The sequence below is a fragment of the Ictidomys tridecemlineatus genome, chromosome 5 (assembly GCF_052094955.1).
Source record: "Ictidomys tridecemlineatus isolate mIctTri1 chromosome 5, mIctTri1.hap1, whole genome shotgun sequence".
NCBI lineage: Eukaryota > Metazoa > Chordata > Mammalia > Rodentia > Sciuridae > Ictidomys > Ictidomys tridecemlineatus.
The window spans coordinates 79,662,390-79,686,982 of NC_135481.1; the positions used below are offsets into that span (position 1 = coordinate 79,662,390).

A 24,593-nucleotide genomic window follows, 5' to 3' on the forward strand; every position below is an offset into this window, starting at 1 on the left:
CAGCATGGTGATTCCTCAAAAAAACGAGGGCTGGGGATATAGCTCAGTTGGTAGAGTGCATGCACAGGCCTTGGGTTCAATCCCTAGCAACATCACCAAAAAAAAAAAAAAAAGAAAAGAAAAAAAAAAGTGAGGCACTAAGCAACTTAGTGAGACCCTCTCTAAAAAAAAATACAAAATAGGGGGTGTGGCTTAGTGGTCGAGTGCCCTTGAGTTCAATTCCTGGTACACACACACACACACACACACACACACCCAAAACAACAAGAATAACAACAACAACAACAAATAAATTAGAAAGAAACAAATCAGACAAAAGAAAGGCAATAATAAGACCTGGATACTACAAACTTCCAAATGCTGTTAACCACATTTTGTTTTGTTTTTTAAATTCTGCTTTCAGTTCAAGGAGTTCATACATTGCTTACACATCCTGGAAATCCCCTAAGCTACACAAGCAACCAGGAAGCTATGCTAAAGGAACTACATAATGCCTACCTTCTCTCCTTCCTCAGGAGGAAACTTAATATTCTAAAGTCCTTTTATTATGCAGTCCCCAAACAAAACAAAATTAAAATATTGCAAAACAAGACTCACTGAAACTCTTTTCAAAAAGAAATCAGAACATAAACACTTCTTTTTTCAAATAAGAGTAAGAAATGGCCTAAAGAAAAATTGAGCACTATACAGAGAAATATAACACACACACACACACACACACACATTTATATGTACAGTTGAGTACTACATAGATAGAACTATTCATGGCACTATTGCACTATGCAAAGAGATCCTATTCATAGACCACCACTCAAAAAGAATTCCCAAAGAAAAGCAATCACAGAGGGTTTCCCAGAACTCTTTTTAAAACTCTTTATAGGTTTTTTCATTCTTCATTCTGAAAAACTGACCAAACTGAAAATGTTTCCTTTCACAATAACTTTGTATTTCATATCATTACTGTTCTGCTCATGCGTAAGCCATCAGTAGAGCTATGAGGATACTAAAGAAGTCTATACTAGCCATAAGCCCATGTGGGTCTGCCTTCTCTCCTATCCATTAACTTACATGACCAAGTTAAAGGCTATCCATTAACTTGTATGACCTGAGTCAAGTCATCTCACTTTTTTGGCCTTTGGGTATAAAATGGGACTATTAATATCTACTCAGAGGACTAGTGTAAAAACTCAATAAAATTAAATAATTTGGCCAGATGCGGTCGTGTACACCTATAATCCCAGCAGACTGGGAGGCTGAGGCAGGAGGATCATGAGTTCAAAGCCAGCCTCAGCAATGGCAAGGCACTAAGCAACTCAGTGAGACCCTGTCTCTAAATAAAATACAAAAATGTGTCTCTGTGGTCGAGTGCCCCTGAGTTCAACTCCCAGTACCAATAAATAAATAAATAATTGACTACAAAAAGTCTACATTACAAAAAAACCCCTATATTTGCTTTTAAGTTAGTGAAAACAGAAATTTTACCAATTGTTTGCCACCATTTATAATTCTTTGGATTTTAACACAGGATATCAGGAAAACAACTTTCCCTGCTTCCTGTTCCTGACAAATACATTTCCTGTCTTCATAACTGCCTCCCTATGTGTAAGAGAAGCATGTCTACATCTCAGTAAGAAAAGCATGTCTACATTACCAGGTGTTCTGTTTCAGGAGTCAAAGAGACCATTCAATCTGTCCCTTTCAGAGAGCTCTATTGAGACTAGATCCATTACCCTTATAGTACACAAGTATACATGGTTCCTAAATCAAGTATGGGGACTGTCTGTACTGCATCTTGAGAGATTACTTTCTGCTTTACAATGTACATATGTTTTTTGAATCATCCTCAAAATGATCCTGTGAGAAAACTAAGATGCAGAGGGAAAGAAGATCAAGTTAGTAACTACATAAGTAGAATCTCTATTTCCAATTTCTAGTTTACTCATGACTTCACTGAAGTAAATGAGCTATTTTTTTAATAAAGCAAAAACAATATACCAGTCATAATTGCAAAAGCCATCAAAGTTTTAAACATGCTTATAGAAATGAAGTGGAACTTACCATTTTCTGTATTCAATTATAATGCTGATTTTTTTTTAAGAGAGAGAGAGAGAGAGAATTTTTTTAATATTTATTTTTTAATTATTGGCGGACACAACATCTTTGTTTGTATGTGGTGCTGAGGATCGAACCCGAGCCGCACACGTGCCAGGCGAGCGCGCTACCGCTTGAGCCACATCCCCAGCCCATATAATGCTGATTTTAAAAGAAAAGAAAATGGTTTGGGTTTTTGTCCACTTTAAATTAAATAAATAAAAACAGAAATAGGCACAGAGAAGGGAGAATAAAAAAGGGAAGATTTTCATGGAATTTCTTATGCCTACATTCAATAAAACTAAATCTGACTCTTGTGAAATAAACATATAATAAATCTTTGTGTACCTTCAGAGTAAGAAAGTAGGCTCTGAAAGTTGTCCATGTGGAAATCAAAAAGGAAATAGGAACTGATTTTACTCTTAAAACCAAAAATAGAGAGAAAAAGCAGTTAATAGAAGAGACAAGAATACTCGGTCGGGCTGGGGTTGTGGCTCAGTGGCAGAGCACTTGCCTAGCATGTGTAAAGCACTGGGTTCGATTCTCAGCACTGCATATCAATAAATAAAATAAAGTTCCATTGACAACTTAAAAATATTAAAAAAAGATTATTAAAAAAAAGAATACTCAGGTAGAGATCTTGGAGATATCCTGGGGACACTCATTAGCTCAAATGACGTAGTTTTCCCTCCCATGTCTAACTTATACAAATAACTGAATAACTCAAGAGCAACTCACAACTTGAAGATGAGTCATTCTGCCAGTAATCAAAAAGATTAAGGGAAATTCTATGTGAACTTTGACACAATTTACAAATATTTCATTATTCCTGCTAGCAATTACTACTAATCCACATTTGCACATCTTTTCTTCTGCTACTATAGTTAAATAAGTAACAGCAAGTGAAGTATTAATTATACATCAATCTAATGAGAAGCAGAATTACAGGTACAGACTTAACAGTATATGTTACTATGTCCAACGATCTGGGTTTGAATCCTAGCTTCCATCACTTAAGTTGTATAGTTTTGGCAAGTTATTAAGCTTCTCTGAGCCTCACTTTCCTCATATGTAAGGTAGGAAAAAAAAAACTCCTTCCCCCACTAATTTATTATAAATATCAGGTGAAACAATTGAATAATGATAGCTATGACATTATAAGTGCCAACATTTGACTATCTGCTGTATAAATAACAATATTTATTGCACATTTACTGGATGCCAAGCACTGTAGAAAATTCAAAAAAGTGTGTTCTGTTCCTCAAAGAGTTTCTCTAATGTATTTGAATCAAAAATAGATACTGATGTGAAAAACTAAACACTACAAGAACACATATTATAGAATTATTAGTCAATTGCGTGCCAAGATTAATAAATGCTACAAGTTGAAAAGAAGAAAAGATAAATGAAGACTACAGAAGCCACAGAAAATGTACTTGAGATAATCTTGATGGAAAAACATGATCGGGAGGTAGAAGTACTTTTTTTTGGAGGGGGGGGTAGTTGTAGATGGACAGCATGCCTTTATTCTATTTGTTTTTTATTTTTATGTGGTGCTGAGGATTGAACCCAGTGCCTCACACATGCTAGGCAAGCACTATGCCACTGAGCTATAGCCCCAGCCTTTAAAGTACATTTTTGATGAAAGGAAAAAAATAGAAAGCAGTTCAGACCTGGTAAGTAGCTAGTGCTGCCTGGAGCAAGTGTTTGTGGAGGAAAGTACTAAGAGAGGGGGACTGAAAGATCCTGGCCAAACTGAGAAGTTACTTTCAGGGTAGGAATGAGGAAACATGAAGATTTTGGGGCAGGGAAGTAAAATAATTAAATCAGTGTTTTGAAAACATTGACTTGGCAATAATGTGGGGAAAAGGACAAGTGGAGTGTGTACATAAAGAAACCTGTTAGGAATAATCTGGTAACTGAGGGTGAGATACTAAAGGCCTAGACAAGATGGAATTAGTGGAAATGGAACAGCAGAGACAGACATGAGAAATTCAGCACAATAGGATTAGTGACGATTAGATATCAAGGTTAAGGATTAGAGAGACAAAATCAGCTTTAATCTTTTCAGTCTGGATGGCAGAGAAGGAAGACTCAATGGTAGTACTGGGAGCTATAAAAGAAGAAGCATTTACGAAGCTTTTTGATATACTGAATTTGAGTTCATAATGGTGTATTAGAAATGTCTCATAAGCAATTGGCTACACAGTTATGGCATTTAAAGAGTAGCCAGGATGAAAGAAAACAATTTGGGAATCACTGGGACAAGACAGTAGAACTAAGGTTGAAGGAAAAAATCCCATTAGGATCACTGATAAAGGTTCGTCTTCACCCAGAAAAATATAAGCTCTTACTGGAGGAAGATAGGTTTCCTGACAGTTTTCCTTCCTCCTAGTAAGGAGAGAACATGAAGTTTGGCTTAAAAAACTAGGAGCCTGCTATTGAAAAAAATCCTCTTAAACGGGGCTTGCAAATTATAGTGTTTGTGAACAGAGAGGTGTAAGCCTAAATATAAAAGGTCTGTGATGCTGTGTGAGTTAAGGTACAGAAATCCCACCTTGGGTATTCAATGTCATTGGCAGCTGCTCAGCCCCATTAGGAATTCTGGGGGCCTAAAGAAAATAAAATATATATGCTAAAATATACTGCACCTGTTTCTTCTGAAGCTGGCCATTTTCTGCTAAATTTCAATGTCCTCAGTTAAGTCACCTAATTTTACCTTGGATGTATGTGTGATGGATTCATAATTCACCTGAAACATTGCACCCATATTTATACAAACTTTCACAAAATTTCTGTAGGTTCAGAATCCAATGTAATAAAACCTGAAACTGCCAGGGGTTGAATCACAAGGTAAGTTAACAAAGAGTTACAGTCCCCTCAAAATCCATTATCATTCCTTTACTAATAGCAGTACTCTACTTAAAAGTTTTATTCCAATATAATGAAAGTAAATTTAATTCCAGTGACTTGAGAGGCGGAGGCAGTAGGATTGCAAGTTCAAGGCCAGCCTCAGCAACTTGGCAAGACCCCATCTCAAAATAAAAAATAAAAAGGTCTGGGAATATAGCTCAATAATAAAGCACCTCTGGGTTCAATCCTCAGTGCCAATTAAAAAAATAAAAAAGTAAACTTACATTTGGACTTAAATACTGGTTTAAAAGCCAATGCAATGGTGCACGCCTGTAATCACAGAGGCTCAGGAGGCTCAGGCAGGAGGATAGTGAGTTCAAGCTAGCTTCTGCAACTTAGCGAGGCCCTAAGCAACTCAGCAAGCAGCAAGATCCTGTCTCTAAATAAAATATTAAAAAGGACTGAGGATGTGGCTAAGTAGTTAAGCACCTCTTTTTCATTCTCCCTTCCGGTATAAAAAAATACTAGTTTAGCTTCACTGATCCCATAGCTGACGGGAATAATGAATACTATGCCTTGGATATGATCATTCAGTTCTGCTAATTCTGAAAGTGATCTGTCAGGTATTTCGATATTTAATAATAACCAGTTCTTATTTTTTAATAGCCATATGAAGTTTCTCTAACTACAGGTGTTGTAGAAGCCTTACATCATAAACACAATGGTGAGTGACTTGGGAAGAAATCACACCAAAAATTTCTGTCTCCAAGATCTGGCCCATGATTAAATATAGTACAGGCCCCTAAAAATATATATATATATATATTTTTGGCGGGGGTGGGGGGAAGAACCACAGTTAACTGACATGGGATACTGACTGTAAGTACAAGAAAGGTATTAATTTATGTTAAGATCTTTCACCTAAAGTCTAATAATGGCTCCTGACATCTACTCTACTAATAAGTTTTCTTCATTTCCCACTGATATTGTACCTGGGCACAGTATTTGATAGGGTCTTATTATGTTTTCCTGAAAAATATCCTCTGGCCACTTCTCTCATTTTAGATAATTTTGCAGAGTAAGTCATCAGTTCAACCAAAAAAATAAGCATTTATACAGTATGAACCTGCAAAGGAACTACAGTGTTTTTATTAACATGACAGAATATAATTTTACCATTCTTGTCTTTTTCCAAACTCCTTGCAAAGAATCATACTATTATTTAAAGAAGTGGTCCATTAAGAGAGATACTTGTTTTTGAGACAACCTAAGTTACTTGCTAATTCAAATCATCTGAGCAAATCCACTGTCATTACAAATACAGTAAACCAATTAGAGAAAAACAAAACAAACCTAGTGTTTAAAAAAGGCCTACAAGTAACTCAATCCATGCACATTCCACTCTTCCAATTATTAGTCTCCAAAATAAAAGCTGGCACTTCTGAATGAAGGAAATCACATTTTACTTCCCTGCAGTTGCTTCACAGCTGAGGAAAATGGAAAAACAGAGAGGAAATGTGCCTGGAGATCCTTTTTAACAAAGAGTGGAAATCCCCTTACTGCACAACTCCCAATTAGCACTATTGAGGACAGAAGCTCTCAGGTTCAAATTTCCCTTCATGGAAGGCCTTGCCAAACCAGAATCAATCTGCAGTTGCCACCTGCGCTAAAAGCAGGGGTAGCTACATATTGGAACATTCCAGACTGCCACAATTGCTACAGTATTTTCACTATACAATAGATTAATAAGTATAGGACTTTTTCTCTAATTCCAGAGCAAATATTAATAATTCTTTTGCAAAGCAATAGCAATGCAGTATAGTAGGAAAAATCTCTATAGAGTTGACTCTGAATCTAAATGAGCTGTTCTACTCTAATAAGAAATTTCATCTCTTGTGCATTTCAAAAATGGAAAAAGAAACAATTACCATGTGCAAATGTCATAACAATTTTCAGTTATCTTGAAAATATTCCTTGCTTAAAGACTTTCATTCTGCAGTGATATTTCTTAACTGTTTTCTTCTTTTATAATAAATATATACTTACTACAGTTAGCTGAGAAAATGTACTATAAAAAGATGTTGCCTCTGCATGACAACCACTAAGGATGCACTGTTTTATAATCTCCCTCTTCATAACTTTTATTCTGAAAATGTATGTTTTAATTTGAAAATGTTTTAATATCAGTTTTTTAAAAAATATTTTATATGAAAATCTCAAACATACAAAAGAAAACAGAATAACATGATAAATCTCCATGAACCTATAAAATTTTATTAACTCATGTCAATCTTATTTCATATGTAACCCCATCTATTCTATTTCCTAGTTCCCGCTTTTATTTTTTGTACTGAGAATGAACCCAGGGGCACTTAGCCATAGAACCACATTCACGGCCCTTTTTATTTTTTATTTTCAGACAGAGTTTGACTAAATTGCTGAGGCTAGCCTTGAACTTGCAATCCTCCTGCCTCAGCCTCCCAAGTTGCTGGAATTACAGGAGTGCCTCCCCATTTTCTCACTAATTTTTGAAGCATATCTCAAGACATCACATCATTTCACCCATAAACATTTTAGTGTTTAGCTCTGAAATATAAAGAGTTTTAACTCACTAACATTAGTACCTCTAAGTAAAAATCAACAATAACTTCTCAATAGTTCCAAATAACTGGTATTCAGAGTTTTTGACTGATTTTTCAAATCAGGAACTGTGAACTCAATTTGGTCTAGATAGTACAGATAGTTGCTACATCTCAAATTTCAATCTATAGGTTCTTGAACGCTTCTCTTTTTCTTGCAATTGATTTACTGGAAGAAACTGGGTTGTTTATCTTGTAGTTTCCCAGAATGGATTTGGTAATTATCCTTTTTTTATACTGGGGATTGAACTCAGGCGCACTCGATAACTGAGCCAATCCCCAGCCCTATTTTGTATTTTATTTAGAGCCAGGGTCTGAGTTGCTTAGCGCCCCACAATTGCTGAGGCTGGCTTTGAACTCGGAATCCTCCTGTCTCAATCTCCCAAGTTGCTAAGATCACAGGTGTGTGCCACCATATCTGGCTGATTGTACTCTTGAGGTATATAATTTAACATATTTCTCTGTTCCTTTATTTTCTTTCAATTAGTAGTTCACTCTAGTTGGTTGATCTGATTCAATTTTGATAATGTCATGTACCAAATTCTTAATTCCTCTATTTTCTGTTTCTTTTAAATCCTGAAGAACAATCACTAGTCAAAGAAGCTTAAGGGAGGGGTTGGGGTTGTGGCTCAGGGTAGAGTGCTCCCATAGCACATTCGAAGCACTGGATTCAATCCTAAGCACCATATAAAAATAAATAAATAAAATAAAACTATTGTGTCTGACTATAAAAAACTAAAAAAAAAACCATTTTTTTTAAAAAAAGCTTAAGGGGCTCGGTTGTGGCTCAGTGGTAGCATGATTGCCAAGCAAGCATGAGGCACTGGGTTCCATCCCCAGCACCACATTAAAAAAAATAATACTAAATAAGCAAAATAAAGGTATTGTGTCTGTCTACAACTAAAAATATTAAAAAAAAAAAAACTTAAGAAATCAGCTTGTGGGGCTGAGTTTGTGGCTCAGTGGTAGCGTTATCGCCAAGCACATGTGAAGCCCTGGATTCAATCGTCACAACCACATAAAAATAAATAAATAAAACAAAGGTATTTAAAAAATAATAATTTCCATCTAAAAAAAGAAATCAGATTGTTTGCTAAAAAGTATGCTGGTTAATAAAGAGGAATCATGTGCTCTGCTCAACATGCAAAAACTTGGAATCTCTCCCTTCAGAAATTAAGGAAAAGTTGAGAGGTTATCAAAAGAGCTTCACACCAGGCAGTGGAAGAGGGAATTGGGTATCATAAAGGAGACATCAGTGGAGTAGAAGTAGAACAAGAGGGAAGAAGGCAAAATGGGAAGATAAATGGAATGAATTTAACAAAATCATGTTATATGCATGTATAAAGATACCAAAGGGAATTTCACTTATATGTATATGTAGAAGAAAAGAAGTTTAATAGAGGAGGGAGAATTGGAGAAAGGAGGAAAGGGGGAAGAGGGGCTTGAAATCAAATTCCTTGCATGTATGATTTTGTCAAAATGAACCTAATTATTATGCATAGTTATGATGCTCTAATAAAAAAATTCTTTACAAAAAGAGCTTCATACCACTGAAACCACAATAATGATTTGATGTCCCTTTTCCTTTCAAACTGACACTGTAGGCTCTGAACTTTCATTCACCTAAATCACAACTTCTGTTCTACTCTGTTGTCTTCAGGACTCCACTCATCTCTGCTTCCATTACAAAATCCAATCTTATGTTACTTTTGTTAACAGATAATTAAGTTGCCTGGCAACAGTTAGGAAGTCAAAATCACAGAGCCAGAAGACATGCTGGACATTTGGTCCAATCTTCTCTGACAGAATAGTCTTTTCTATCTTTATTTGGGGTAATGATGTGTTCTATATATAAGTAGGTTCTCCAGATAACTGAAGCATGCTCTTTTCATTTTAATCTTTTAAAGTAAAGATAATCCATGATGGAAATTGCCAGAAATATAGTACATATCTTTCTTTATCAAACAAATAACATTAAACAATAGGTATCTTGCTAAATTTCTTAAATGGCCCAATATTTTCATTTTGAATATAGGAGCTTAATGAACAGAACTCATATTTGTGAATCAGACAGATTTGGGTTCTAGTATTTCTGCTACTTACAAATTTTGCTTGACAATTCACTGAAACACTTTGAGGTCTAACAAAAAAGGGATGCTGCCTTCTTAAAGGATTGTCATAACAATTAGAGAAAACTTATGCAAAGATCTTAGTACAGTGCCTGGCACAAAGTAAAATGGTAACTACTATTCATTTTATCAGCAAATTGAGCATCTTTATGTCATAGTTACCATTAACTTGGGGGATACAGCAGAATTCAAAATAGACAAAATTCCATGCCATGGAGAAACATACAGCAAGTACAGAAGACAGGGAATGCTAGGTGGGGGTGAGGGTATACATGCAATTATAAATAGTATGATCAGGAAAAGCCATCTAAGACCACAACATCTAAGAAAAGACTTGAAGGAGAGAGATGAATAATTATGCTAATATCTGAATGAAGCAGAAACAATAAGTGCAAAAGTCCTAGGGCAGAAGCATATCTGAAAGATCAAGAAACACTAAAGAGTCCAATATGGCTGGAACAGGATATGATCTGAGAGGCTAACAGAGGCCAGATTGTGAAGGGGTCATTATAAAGACTCTGAGTTAGATGGAAAGCTACTAAGGAGTTTTAAACAGAAGAGTGACATGGCCTGACATGGATTTAAAGGCCCATGCTGGCCAGTACAGTGCCACATGCCTATAATCCAGAAACTTAGGAGGCTGAGGCAGGAGGATCCTAAATTCAAGGAGAGCTTAGGCAATTTAGCAAGACTCTGTCTCAAAACAAAAATAAAGAGTGCTGAGAATGTAGCTCAGCAGTAGAATGCCCCTGAATTCAATCCCTAGTACCTCAAAAAAAAAAAAAAAAAAAAAAAGGGCTGGGGCCGTAGCTCAGTAGTAGAGCGCTTGCCTTCCACATGAGTTCGATCCTCAGCTTCACATAAAAATTAATAAAGATATTGTATCTATCTACAACTTAAAAAAAATGATGGAGTGATGCTGATGTACTGAAAACATACATGGGCACTGGTTGTCTATTTTGATTGCATTTTTTTTGTGGGGAGGTACAGTGTTGGGGATCAAACCCAGGGCCTTATGCATGCTAAGCAAACACTCTACCACTAAGCTACATCCCTAGCTCCTACTGAAGTTTTTTTGTAGTTTTAAATATATATATCTTTATAAAGAGAAAAAAACCTACCTCTACTTTGGAAGTGAAAAATCATGATGAAATAGTAAGTCTCAATAAAAAATAACAGAAGAAATGAATTGGAAGATATGCTGAGTAGTGAATTCATTGCCTTTGTTTAGTCTGAATCTCTTTTGTTCAAATAAACAATATAACTTCAACTAAAACAATATGCTATAACAAACTGAACACATAAGTGGATACAAAAAATCCAGCTGTTGATCCTTTTCATTGAGATGCTCAAAACGCAGTAGGAAACCCTGCTCCTCACAGCCAAATAAAAAGTTATGGCTTTGAAGTCTAAGAAGCAATGTTAAAAAGCATCTGCTGTTACACACACAAAAGATATGGCCATCACCTATATTCCAGCAGCCCAAGATATTTTAGCTCCCAAGGCAGCATAAATATACTTAAAGAGCACCCCCAGGATAATCAAGCTCGACCACTATGCCATCAAGTTCCCCCTCACCTGAGTTGGTCATGAAGAAGAACCCCAAACTACATTTGTGTTCACTGGCCAACAACCAGATCAAACAGGCTGAAAAGAAGCTCTATGACACTTACATGGACAAGATTAACATCCTGATCAAGACTGATGTATAAAAGAAAGTCTATGTTCATCTGTCTGATCTATGTTGCCAACAAATGGGATCATCTGAGTGCAGTTGGCTAATTCTAAATATAAGATCTTGCACTGTAAAAAGAAAAAAAAAATCTGCCTTCTTTTAAGTCATGTAATAAAGGAGAGACTTGCAAAAAATAAGACAATGCCAATCTTCTCATTCACACCATTTTGTTTTGAACATAATTATTTTTCATAAAAAGAAATAACATTTAGGTTAACAGGTGGTAGTTTTTATATTTTAAAATGCATTAGTATGTATTTTTAAAGGTTCTCAGAGTATATTTTTAAATCAGAAATTATCGATAGATATAAACTTATATAAACCAAAAGCACTCTGGAGTTCTCAGGAAGTTTTAAGAATATAAAAGGGTCTATACCAAGGATTGAACCCTGAGGTGCTTTACCGCTGAGTCAAACCCTCAGCCATTTTTATTTATTTATTTTTACTTTGAGACAGGGTCTCACTAAGTTTCTGAGGCTGGTCTTAAACTTGCAAACCTCCTTCCTCAGTCTCCTAAGTTGCTAGGATTACAGGTATGTGCTGTAGAGCTTGGCATAAGAACTGAGAAGCTGAATATAGGGGGAAAAACGTTGTAATTTAATATTAAGAATAAAGGATAATAAGAGGGAAAAAAACCTGATTAATATTAAACTCACACTATCCCCCTAGCTTCAAATCAACTTTTTGATCTTCATTGATGTCATTTCATATAGTTAAATTAGTGGACACAAATTATTTGGAGTTCTGCTTTGTTCACTTAAAATTCACATCTATAGCTTTCATCTTTACCTACTACCACTAACCTAATTTAAACAAAAATGACATTAGATACCTTTCAGTTTAAAAGAAATTCATCAATCCTTTAATCTATTTGACTAGGCCATAACCTAATATAATTTTTATATGTTACCCTATTGCCATCTGCTGGCTGTGTTGTCTAAGTGCACTAAACAACTGTAAATATTTACTTTCTGTATCTGAGCTTTCTCCCTGAAATATCTCACAGAAAAGAAGCTGTTTCTTTAAAATCTCACAATATAAGGAGTTGTTCTTGGCTATAGTTTTAAATCACCTGGGAGCTTTTGAAAATCCTAATGTCAAGATCTCTCCAAGCCAGCATCAAATCAAAATCTTTAAAGTTATTAAAATAAAAGGCAAACATAGACTGAAATGTTTACAAAATGTTTATCTGACAGAGAACTTGTATCTAAAATACATAAACTTTTTTTTTTCCCCAATGCTAGGGATCAAACCTAGAACCTTGTGCAAGCTAGGCAAGTGCTCTACCACTAAACTGCATTCCCAGTCTTATAAACAACTCTTAAAACTCAGTAAGAAAACCACCCAATTTTTAAGATGGGCAAAAGATCTATCAAACACTTTACCAAGGAAAATACATAGACAGCAATTAGGTATGTAAAAAGATGCTCAACATTAGTCATTAGGAAAATGTAAATTAAAATCATAATGATACCACTTTGCAGCTATTAGAATAGCTTAAGTTAAAGAGACTGACTTTTGGGAGCAGTGAATGAATTATGGTCCTTGGGCTGTCCAGTGGCAGAAGCAATGCCCATCTTGGGAACTCTTGGAACAAAGGCATCAATTTGAGACTGCCCAGCGGCTGTGTGATGCCCTGTTCAAAAGGAGGTAATGTGCCAGCCACAGAAATTATCAGTTCATGACCTAGAAGTTCAGACACCAGATGCCTGGGGGGTAGAGAATTATGGGAGCAAGCTGATAGTTCTAATTGGGCTGTTTATACCCTCACTTCAGTTCTGTTTATCTTGAAGAAACTTTCTCATAATAAATGCTTTTTTTTTTTCCTCACAATGCCTTTACTTATCTTTTTGTGGTGCTGAGGATTGAACTCAGTTCCTCACATGTGCAAGACAAGCACTCTACCACTGAGCTACAACCCCAGCCCTCACAATAAATTCTTTTGATGTTAAAAATTATATAATAAACATGCCAAGCTTGTTCGTGGTCACTATCTCCCTATCAGGGTTGATAGTGAACCGCTGAGGCCTGGCTTTTTCTCTATTTGTGTTTTTGTCCTTTCTTCATCCCCTCACCATCCTATTTGGTTACTTGAATTAATGACCATGTAGGTCGAGGCAACTGACTATACTAAGTATTGGCCATAATATGAAGCTACTGTAATATGCATACACTGCTGGTAGGAATATAAATGTTACAACCACTTTAGAAATCAGGTTGGCAGTTTCTTAAAATATTACACATACCCTTGTCATAGGACCCAAACATTCTGGTCCTTCCTATAGTCACAAAAAAAGCTGTAGTAGATTGAATAGTGAGTATTTCCTCACAATTCATGCCCACTAGAAACCTCAGGAAGCAACCTTATTTGGAGAGAGTCTTTGAAGATGCAATTACTTATAATGAGGTCATAATGGATTAGAGCAAACTATAAATCCAATGGCTAGAGCTCTTATAAAAAGAGATGACAGAGATACGCAAAGAAGGTCATGTGAAGACAGACGAAAAAAATGGATGGTGCAGCTAAAAGCCAAGGAACACCTGCAATGTCCAGGAGCCAAAAGTTTCAGGAGCTAGCAAAAGGGAAGGAGGGGTTCTTTCCTAGTCTTCAGAAGAAGCATGGCCCTAGCAACACCTTAATTCCAGACCTCTATCCTACAGAACAGTGAGAGAATAAACTTCTGTCATTGTAATTCACACGATTTGTGGTAATTTGTTAGGGCAGTCCTGGGAACTAATACAAAAATATAAAGTACAAAAACTTGTATTAGAATATTCTGACCAGCTTCATTCATAATGGCCCCCAAATAAGAGAATGTTCATCAACCAATGAATGGATATATGAATCTTCTTTTTATGTCCACATAATATAATACTATTCTGGGATAAAAATCGAAGAATGTTAAATGGAATTCAAAATGAGACAGATGGGATTTGAGGGTCTGTTACACTGCACTGAACAGTCTGTGTTGCTCTTACTATTCTACTAAATGGAACTACTTTTTGACCTTTTATCCTATGTTGGTTCTCCCCATTCCACACCCATCAAGTTCTGAACCCATTACTCTTCCCACTCTCTTCCTGGATGAACTCAGGCATTCCTATGGTTTAATTTACTGTAGTGATGATGCCCCCTGAAACCTCCAACAGTAGTTCTCTTCTCCAAGCTGGACCCCAAGTCCTTGATCTTCTGCTGGCACTAAAACCCAATATACCAGAAATTAAAGTATTATCTTCACCTCATACCTATTCCTGATAGATGGAACAGGTAATTCCAGAGGGATGAAAGAAAAGGAATAAGGGGGGATAGTAGGGGATAGGAAAGGTAGCAGAATACAACAATTACTAATTGGGCATTATGTAAAATTGTGGATGTGTAACCGACGTGATTCTGCAATCTGCATTTGGGGTAAAATTGGGAGTTCATAACCCACTTCAATCTAATGTATGAAATATGATATGTCAAGAGCTTTGTAATGTTGTGAACAACCAATAAAAAAAAATTAAAAAAAAAAAAAAGGAATAAGGGAGTGTATAGTATATTCAAAGGCATTTAAACCAAATTAATGAAAAGAAAGAAAGCAATCAGATAATTAGACATCCCATAGTCACTATTCAAAATGTGTCCAAAGACCAAAATCACATCAACTGGGAACTTGTTTGAAATAAGATTTCTAGGCCTCATTCCAAACAATGAAATTAGAATTTGCATTTTAACAATTTATGAAGCCCCATACAAGATTAATTGTCCAGACTTCTTTAAAAAGTCTGTCACAGGTTCTGGGTGTGGTAATGATCTTCATGTCTACAACTTGCTTTTTTTAAAAATATATTTGTTTTTTAGTTGTAGACAGACAGAATACCTTTATTTATTGTTTTTATGTGGTGCTGAGGATCAAATCCAGTGCCTCACACATGCAAGAAAATTCTCTACCAATTGAGCCACAACCTCAGCCCCTACAACTTAGTTTTAAATGGTTCATAAACATATACACGCAGAGAAAACCAATGTGGCATAACATTAACAGTTATTTAGATGAAGGTGTCCAAGTATGTAGGTGTCCATTCTGTTAATTTTTTCATTTTTTCTGTGAATTAAAAATGTCATCCAAATAAAAAGATGCAAAATGGGAAGAATATGCACTATTCTACAGCAGAAAGGGTTAAGTTTTTTATAACAACCAGCATGATTTATACAACCATATATTTATCTTAGCATCTAGTTCAAAAGACACACATGGAGTGTTCAATAGATATTTGTCATACTAAAAGGGAATTTGTTGGGCTGAGGCTATAGCTCAGTTGGTAAAGTGCTTGCCTCGCATGCACAAGGCCCTGGGTTCAATCTCAGCACCACACACACACACACACACACACACACACACACACACACACAGGAATTTGTTTAAGTCAGAGATTCCCAAGGTATTAATAGCTCTGACAATCAGCTGGCTGTCAGGTATATATGCATCTATGGACTGTACTGTAAGAGTATGATGGCAAAGGTTTTAGGGTTAGTCAGACCTGGATTTTATTAGCAAGGTACCCTTGGTTTAATTTACTATAGTGATGATGCCCCCTGAAACCTCCAACAGTAGTTCTCTTCTCCAAGTTGGACCCCAAGTCCTGGATCTTCTGCTGGTACTAAAACCCAATGTACCAGAAATTAAAGTATTATGTTCTCCCCATACTTATTCCTGATAGATGGAACAGGTAATTCCAGGGGAATGAAAGAAAAGGACTCCATATGGAAAATAAAAATAAAATAGTTTCTTATAGGATAGTTATAAGGATTAAATGAGATGTAAGATAATTAATGTACTTAACGTTACTTAATAAATGTTAATTGTCATCAACAAAGTTAGATAAAAGGTATTCTATAAAATGGATATGTTGTTTTTGTGGACAAGATTTTGACTTTAAAGGTCTTCATATGACCTAGGGAGATTTTTTTTTTTCTTTCCTACAGATGTATTCCCCAATTCAATCTGGACTGCCACAAAAACAGAAAGTGCAGAGATTTTTCCTTTGTATCCTATCTAGGGATATTTTATAAAAATTAAAATGAAAAGTCAAGGGGAGTGCCAAAACAATTTTTGCTTCTCATTTTTACTTGATAAAAGGAAGAAAAAAAAGAATTTAGAAAGATAATCCCCATGGATTACCAATATAAAAGTATCTTCCCTCTTCAATTTCATCTCAGTACCTATCATAAAGAACTGAAGATTGGCAAGATAAAACTATTATATATGACTTAGCGAATCAAATTCATTGTTAAGAAAATGTGTGAGCAATTTTAATAAGTTACCCCAAACTACCTTGACTAGAAAAGTTGTTTCTATAGGAGTTTACTGAAAAGTTTTCTGGAAGCACTTAGAGAAAGAATAAGCATCTGTCTTTTAAATTTACTTGCACCTATTACACCTACATGTAACAGGACTGACTTCAATAGATGATAGTATAAACCAATTCTTCTATGAAATTCTAAAGTAATCTCTGAAAGGTTGACAACCTGTGGCCACGGGCCAAATCCAGCCTATTGCTAGTTTCTGTGATCAGTTTTAATGGAACACAGCCACATTCATTTGTTTATATTTTGTCGATGCCTATTTTAACTACAACAGCAGAATCAAAAAGCTACAATAGAGATTATATAGCCCAGAAACCATGTAATATTTATTATCTGTTCTTTATAGGGAAAGAATCGCTGGGTCCTGCCCTAGACAAGCAATCCAAGAATATAACAAAGACTGTTAGACTCACCTGAGGTGTTGTCTTTTTATATTGGTCTCCTCCATCTATTACATCCCTTATGATTTTTCTCTTAAGAAATTCATACTCTTCTGGACTCAGATGAATAGACTCCATGGTTTTTCCACAGCACGAACACTGACCACTGTAATTAAAATTTTTTAAGTTAAATAATGCTCTGGAAAAGTACTTTTTCTAAAATTAGTAATTCTAAGGCACAAATAAAGTGAAAGGTAATAGAAAAGAACATGAAAACATTTTTGATCATCACATGCATCTGATTTCTTTTTCCTTCTTTTTTTAGTTATACACGGGTACAACATATTTATTTTGCTTTTTTTATTTTTATGTGGTGCTGAGGGTCAAACCCAATGCTTCACATGCGAGAGGTAAGCATTCTGCCACTGAGCCACAACCCCAGCCTACATCTGATTTCTTGAAAGCCTGAAAATATCACATATTAGTGTGCCAGAAAACCCTCCAAAAAAGTAAACGGTAGGCATTGGATGAAAATTTTTAAGTAGTTCCTAAAACACAACTGTGTCTCAAATCTCCAGGTGCAAACATCTCTAAGGCTTCACAGTGGTTTATGGTACCAACAGGAAGGAAAAACATTTTGAGCACTGTAAAGTCTCCATATGAAAAAAAAAATGGCTCTTTCCTGGGGCACTCTAATTATATACTCTATTTTTTTTTTTTTAGTTGTCAATGGACCTTTGTTTATTTATATGCAGTGCTGAGAATTGAACCCATTGCCTCACACATGTTAGGCAAGCACACAACCACTGAGCTACAACCCCAGCCCTATTACATACTCTTAATTATCTTATTTCCTAAAGGGTTCTTTCATATTTTCAAATCGATAGCAATAAAACTTACTAACCCTGAATCAAACAAGTTAAAAATAAATATTATCCTTTACCTTTTCTGGATTGTGGTGAATTGTCCTTTCCATTGTTTTCCAGGAACACTATTAAAAAAAAAAAAAGGAATCAAATCATGGATTAGATTCCTACTGAATTGAAAGATATTCATTGTATTTAGAAACTCTGTAATAACTGAAGGATCATGATACTTTCCTAGAATGGTTTACAAGAGTGGTTGCTATACTGTGTTGGGGCTAAAGAGCAAATGGTATCCTCCACTGGGTCTCCTCCTTCCTATTGGTTCACCTGTAATCCAATCCTCAACTTCTTCAAGTCTAAATCTGCCTTCACTGGAGCTATATAAAAAGCAGATGATCTTAGTAATACAACCTCTAAATCAAACTCAACTCTAACCTTCTCCATAGTTGCTAAAGTGTGCTCCTACTCAGGATAATTTCTCTCATCTCTCATACTATTCTTATAGATCACTGTTATTTAACAGATCAGGTTTTGTATTCCTAATTAGGTTGAGAATGCCATCATAAAAGATTTCATATCACAAAATACTTATAGTGTCAGACCAGGATGCAAGAAAAGACCACTGACTCCAATTAAAATCAAATTAAAGCAAGCTTATTATTTCGACCGGCCAGGCTGCCTCTCCCACCCAAAACTTCGGGACCAAGAGAGCACCCGCAGCTTTCCTGCAGCCTTTCTGGGTTTATAGTCCAGAAAGTTACACAAAGAGGGTTTACAGATAACAGAACTGTGACAAGCATAACACTAATGGTAGTTTAAATTTTCGCTGGCTCCGACATCAGAATTTATGAAGATCATTAGAGCCTCAGAGAGGGTTGTTATCTGGCCAGGGAAGGCCAAGATTTGTGAGGCATCACTAAAGTCTCAGAGAGGGCTTCTGTCTGGTCAGAGAGCCAGGCATGGGTGAGTTCAAGGCACGGGCAGGCATTCCTAGCAGGTTCAGAATTTGCAGTAATTTATAGTAAAGCCGAAATTAGCTTTTCATGGCTTTGTGGAGAGATGGCTCCCAATTTTAAGAAAAGATCAGGTTGGGTCTATCCATGGTGCCTAGACTAACTGAAGTCTTTCAAAAATTATATGATTTATTTTCTCAATTAACTTTCCTCTTTCATTTTTATTTTATTTTTTTTAATATTTATTTTCTAGTTCTCGGCGGACACAACATCTTTGTTGGTATGTGGTGCTGAGGATCGAACCCGGGCCGCACGCATGCCAGGCAAGCGCACTACCGCCTGAGCCACATCCCCAGCCCCTCCTCTTTCATTTTTACCATCAGTTCTTATTGATTCCAATTCCCTCACTCCCCAGTTCTTAATTCAGGACCTCATCATCTCCCACCCACTAAAATTGCATTTAAACAGGTATTCCTGTTTTCAATATTAATCCTTCTCCATTCTATTCTTCTCATTGTTTTTGCAATAACCTTTCTAAAACTCCACTCCAAAACCAGCATTCTTGATAACAGAATAAAATCTGAAGATTTTCACACTTTGGCTCCTCCTCTGTTGATATTGTCAAGATATTTAAGCATAATTGCTACTTCAAAGCTCTGTAAAACATATGTTATAAAAAGGAAGAGAAAAAAGAGGAAGGAAAGGGCCTGAAGTCCACTAATGATGAAGAAATGAGAACAAAGACTAAACCAATAAATAGATACAAAAACAAAGTGAAAGCAGAGAGCTTTGGAAAGCAGCCAAATCATGAAAGATCCAAACCCAGGAAGATGAAGTTTTAATTTTGATACTTGCATATCAAATTTGATCAGGAATCTCATCCTATTTAACCCATAGAAGTTGATAGAATGCAGAGATTAAACAGAATAAATATAAGTACATTATCCCAGTCATTAGACTTTAAACAGAACTTCTAAAACTACTAATATGGCCTAAGGACAGCTCTAGTCACATATCCTTTTTTTCTTTTTGGCCCTGGGGAATTGAACCCAGAGGCAATTTACCATTGAGCTACATTCCCAGATCTATTTACTTTTTATTTTGAGATAGAATCTCACTAAATTGTTGGCCTCAAACTTGTGAACCTCATGCTTCAGCCTCCAAAGTCGTAGGGATTGTGTGCTACACTATACCTGGCTATCCTTTTGTTTCTATGAACTTGGCCACAAATATTCTTTTTTTTTAATTTTTATTTCTTTTTTTACTTGAGCTCTATTATTATTATTAACATTATAATTCTTATAAATCTTTATACCACAATTTATCATATCTCTGTATACAAGATATGTTGACACCAAACTCACATCTTTATACATGTATTTTGTACAACGAATAGGGTCTCTTTCCACCATCCATGCAATTCCCCTTTCCCTCCTTTTCCCTCCCACCCCTCTTCCCTATCTAGAGGTAATCTCTTCCCATGCTCTTCCTCCCTACCCCATTTTGAGTCATCCCCCTTATATCAGAGAAGACATTCAGCATCTGTTTTTTGGGGATTGGCTAACTACACTTAGCATAATCTGTTCAAATGCATCCATTTCTCTGCAAATGCCATGATCTTATTATTTTTTAGTGCTGAGTAATATTCCATTGTGTATAAATGCCACATATTTTTTTAATCCATTCATCCATTGAAGGGCTCCACAGTTTAGCTATTGTGAATTGTGCTGCTATAAACACTGATGTGGCTGTGTCCCTATAGTATGCTGTTTTTAGGTCCTTTGGGTTTAGTCTGAGAAGAGGAATAGCTGGGACAAATGGTCCTTGGGATGCAAGGTTGGTTCAAAATATGGAAATCAAGAAATGTAACTCATCACATCAACAGACTTAAAGATAAGAACCATATGATCATCTCCATAGATGCAGAAAAAGCATTTGACAAAATACAGCTCCGCTTTATGTTCAAAACACTAGAAAAACTAGGGATAACAGGAACTTACCTCAAATTGTAAAGGCTATTACGCTAAGCCTCAGGCCAGCATCATTCTAAACAGAGAAAAACTGAAGGCATTCCCTCTAAAATCTGGAACAAGACAAGGATGCCCTCTCTCACCACTTCTATTCAACATAGTTCTTGAAATACTGGCCAGGGCAATTAGACAGACAAAAGAAATTAAAGGAATAACTATTTGAAAAGAGGAACTTAAACTAGCACTATTTGCTGATGATATGATTCTATACCTAAAAGACCCAAAAAAACTCTACCAAGAAACTTCTAGAACTAGTAAACGAATTCAGCAAAGTGGCAGGATACAAAATCAACACCCATAAATCAAAGGCATTCCTGTATATCAGTGACAAATTCTCTAAAAAGGAAATGAGGAAGATAACCCCATTCACAATATCCTCAAAAAAAAAATAAAATAAAATACTTGGGAATCAACTTAACAAAAGAGATGAAAGATCTATACAATGAAAACTATAGAACCCTAAAGAGAGAAATAGAGGAAGACCTTAGAAGATGGAAAGATCTACCTTGCTCATGGATAGGCAGAATTAATATTATTAAAATGACCATATTACCAAAAGCACTATACAGGTTCAATGCAATTCCAATCAAAATCCCAATGGCATTCCTCATAGAAATAGAAAAAGCAATTATGAAATTCATCTGGAAAAATAAGAGACCCAGAATAGCTAAAGCAATTCTAAGCAGGAAGAGTAAAACAGGTGGTATCATACCAGACCTTAAACAGAGCAATAGTAACAACAACACATGGTACTGGCACCAAAACAGGCTGGTAGACCAATGGTACAGAACAGAGGACACAGAAACTAACCCACAAAATTACAACTACCTTATATTAGACAAAGGTGTCAAAAGCATACAGTGGAGAATGGATAGAATCTTCAACAAATGGTGCTGGGAAAACTAGAAATCCATATGCAACAAACTGAAATTGAATTCCTATCTCTCACCATGCACAAAAGTTAACTCAAAATGGATCAAGGATCTAGGAATCAAACCAGAGACTCTGTGTCTAATAGAAGAAAAAGTAGGTCCTAATCTCCATCACGTGGGGCTAGGCCCCAACTTCCTTATTAAGACTCCTATAGTACAAGAATTAAAACCAAGAATCAACAAATGGGATTGAGTCAAAATAAAAAGTTTTTTCTCAGCAAGAGAAATAATACTTGAGGTGAATAGGGAGCCTACATCCTGGGAACAAATTTTTACCCCTCACACATCAGATAGAGCTCTAATCTCTAGGGTATATAAAGAGCTCAACACAAATACTATTCTTAAGTATGTACATTATACTTGATGTCTCAGAAAACAAAACAAATGATCTTTATAAAAGGAAAAAATGGATAAAACTATAAATGCTCTATAATTTCCTTTTTATATGAATGGTACAGATTAATACAAATTGTTTATGCTACTCCCTTTTTTTGTAGTGCTGAGGAGCAAACCTTGTGCATGCTAGACACTCTATTGAGCTATAACCCCACATCCACATCTCTATTTGTTTTAAAGAGAGAAAACTTTGTCTTAAAGGGAAAACAAATCTTACTTAGAGATGGGAAAAAAAAGCAAAATCTTAATAGACTGATTCTCAGCAACAACAAAAAGGGCTACTTTGGGGTATAACAAAATGAAAACACACATAAAGAAAAATCAAAATTACCTCTCAAACCATGTTTTTATACTGTGTGCAAATGACTCCCCAGGATATAGTTGATTATTTCTTAAATACAAAAGAATGTCAAGTAGTTTGTTGGAATAGTGATCATCCTTTATGTCTTTTCCAAAATCAAAGAAGGCTTTTAAAGTTTCCAACATAGGAATAAGATCATGACCTAGCAATTCCTGATACAAATTCCAGGCTGTGTTCACATCTTGATGAAGGAGAGCCCCTTGGATACAGTCATTATAGTTCTTTATTGAAGGGGTCATGACTTTTTTAATATCTTCTAATAGCATCAAGGCCTCTCTCCATCTGTCTGAATGCGTCAATCCCCGAATGAGAAGACTGTAACCCCCAGATTCTAACGTCTTGTATCTGGCTCTCATGATTTCATAGACATCAATAACTTCTGAAGTCTGCTTATGAAAAACACAGAGATACAAATACCTGACCAGTAAATTATAGCCTACAATACCATTGTTTTTTGCTGCTACCCATGCCAGCAGAGATTTAGCCACATCTATAGGGCTATGGCAGCGAGCCATCTGTGAACTTATCCAATTCTCAAAATTGACCTTTCCTTTAAAGTCTTCCTTAAGTTTATCCCACTCCTTGGAATTCAAAGGTTTTGTTGGGAGTTGAATAGAAATATTCTTCACAGGTGACAAGTCTTGATCATTACTCTGAGGATTCATCTGTGATCTCTTTTTAGCTGCTCCGGCTGCAAAAAGATGAGGAGAATCAGAAGAAACTTGCTTATTTCTGCCTTCATCACCTTTCCTGAGATATCTGGCCTTGGCAATTGATGCGTTCCCAGCTTTGGTACTTTGTGGAGACATGCTTTTGAGAGAAAACCATCTCTGTTGGTTCCTGATGCCACAGTAGTCTGAGAGGAAGAAGCAGCAAGAGTGCCCTGGGCTTAGCCCAAAGCATGGGCTGCACTTCCAAAGCTTAGAAAAGCTTTGAATACCTGACAACAAAAAAGTCATTATGCAGTGAGATCAGCACCTGTGATCAAGATGTTCCCCCAAAACGCCTACTTCCACAACAAAATTAAGGAATTGGGGTTTAGAGTAGTGGGTCAAAGCGCCACTTTTTAAAAAAGGAGACTCCGTTTCTATTACAGTCAAACCAAGGTTCTGCTTTGGAGGCTACCAACAGCAAAAAAAAGCAATGATCAGGCGATATCCAACATCAGTCCTAAGTCCTAAGCCAGGAGACAAAGAAGGGATTTTCTGGTGTCTGTTATATTCCTGTCCGAGAACCTGAAGAAAAAAGCACAAGGAAAACTGTTTGACTCAAGTGATTCACCACTATCCTCAAAAGGGGTTGGATCCCATAGGCGCTGGAAAGGAGGAATTAAACTGAAAACCAAACCAAGAGGCCCCTACCCCAGTCCCACTAGCAGCGACAGCGACGAAAGCCATCTAGTGGCCCCTCTCCCTTGCCTAACAACTCTCCCCAGGCCGCCAAATTCGTCAGGTGGGGGAAGATGAGTCCTGGAGGAGGCGGGGACGGGGGGGGGGTCTGTCGCGCCAACAACTCAGATAAGAAAGCGTGGTCCTCGAAAGGTGCGGACACGACTATGTACGAATCTCTCTTAAGTTCACTTCATTCAACAACTCACCACAGTACTCAGGCTTAACCCAACCTTAGACGCGGCGGAAACTACGGTGTCCACAACGCACCGCGCTACCGAGGGCACGCCGGGGAGTGGCACGCGTTGGGCAAGGCCTGGCGGCAAGAAAAAAGGCAATTTTGAAACGTGTAGTGCCGCAGGCGGGGTGGGATGGAAACGGCCCTACTGAAGCGTCTGTACATTCTAGAGACCGTTAGCGTCTCCAGAAGAATGAAAAAAAAAAATTGTGTAGAAGCCGCGTCTCTCAAGCCGGAAGCACCCGTGAACTC

At 36.5% G+C, this 24,593-nt stretch overlaps 1 protein-coding gene and 1 non-coding gene across 5 annotated transcripts in view; both read right to left on the reverse strand.

Annotated features, from left to right (window-relative positions):
- Positions 1-24,593, reverse strand: part of Prorp (protein only RNase P catalytic subunit) — a 132,810-nt gene that overhangs the window by 107,935 nt on the left and 282 nt on the right. For 2 of the 4 annotated variants that reach the window (XM_013357452.4, XM_021724695.3), the window contains exons 2-4: positions 22,686-23,950; positions 18,121-18,168; positions 17,211-17,343 (exon numbers count right to left, since the gene is read on the reverse strand). In XM_013357452.4, coding sequence (XP_013212906.2) covers positions 17,211-17,343; positions 18,121-18,168; positions 22,686-23,674 — 1,170 coding nt within the window. In that variant the 5' untranslated portion in view covers positions 23,675-23,950. The other 2 variants (XM_005322681.5, XM_013357453.4) reach the window with 2 other exon arrangements.
- LOC120887048 (small nucleolar RNA SNORA31) lies at positions 16,415-16,498 on the reverse strand. The gene has a single exon (XR_005730217.1). It is a non-coding gene; the product is annotated as a small nucleolar RNA SNORA31 (small nucleolar RNA).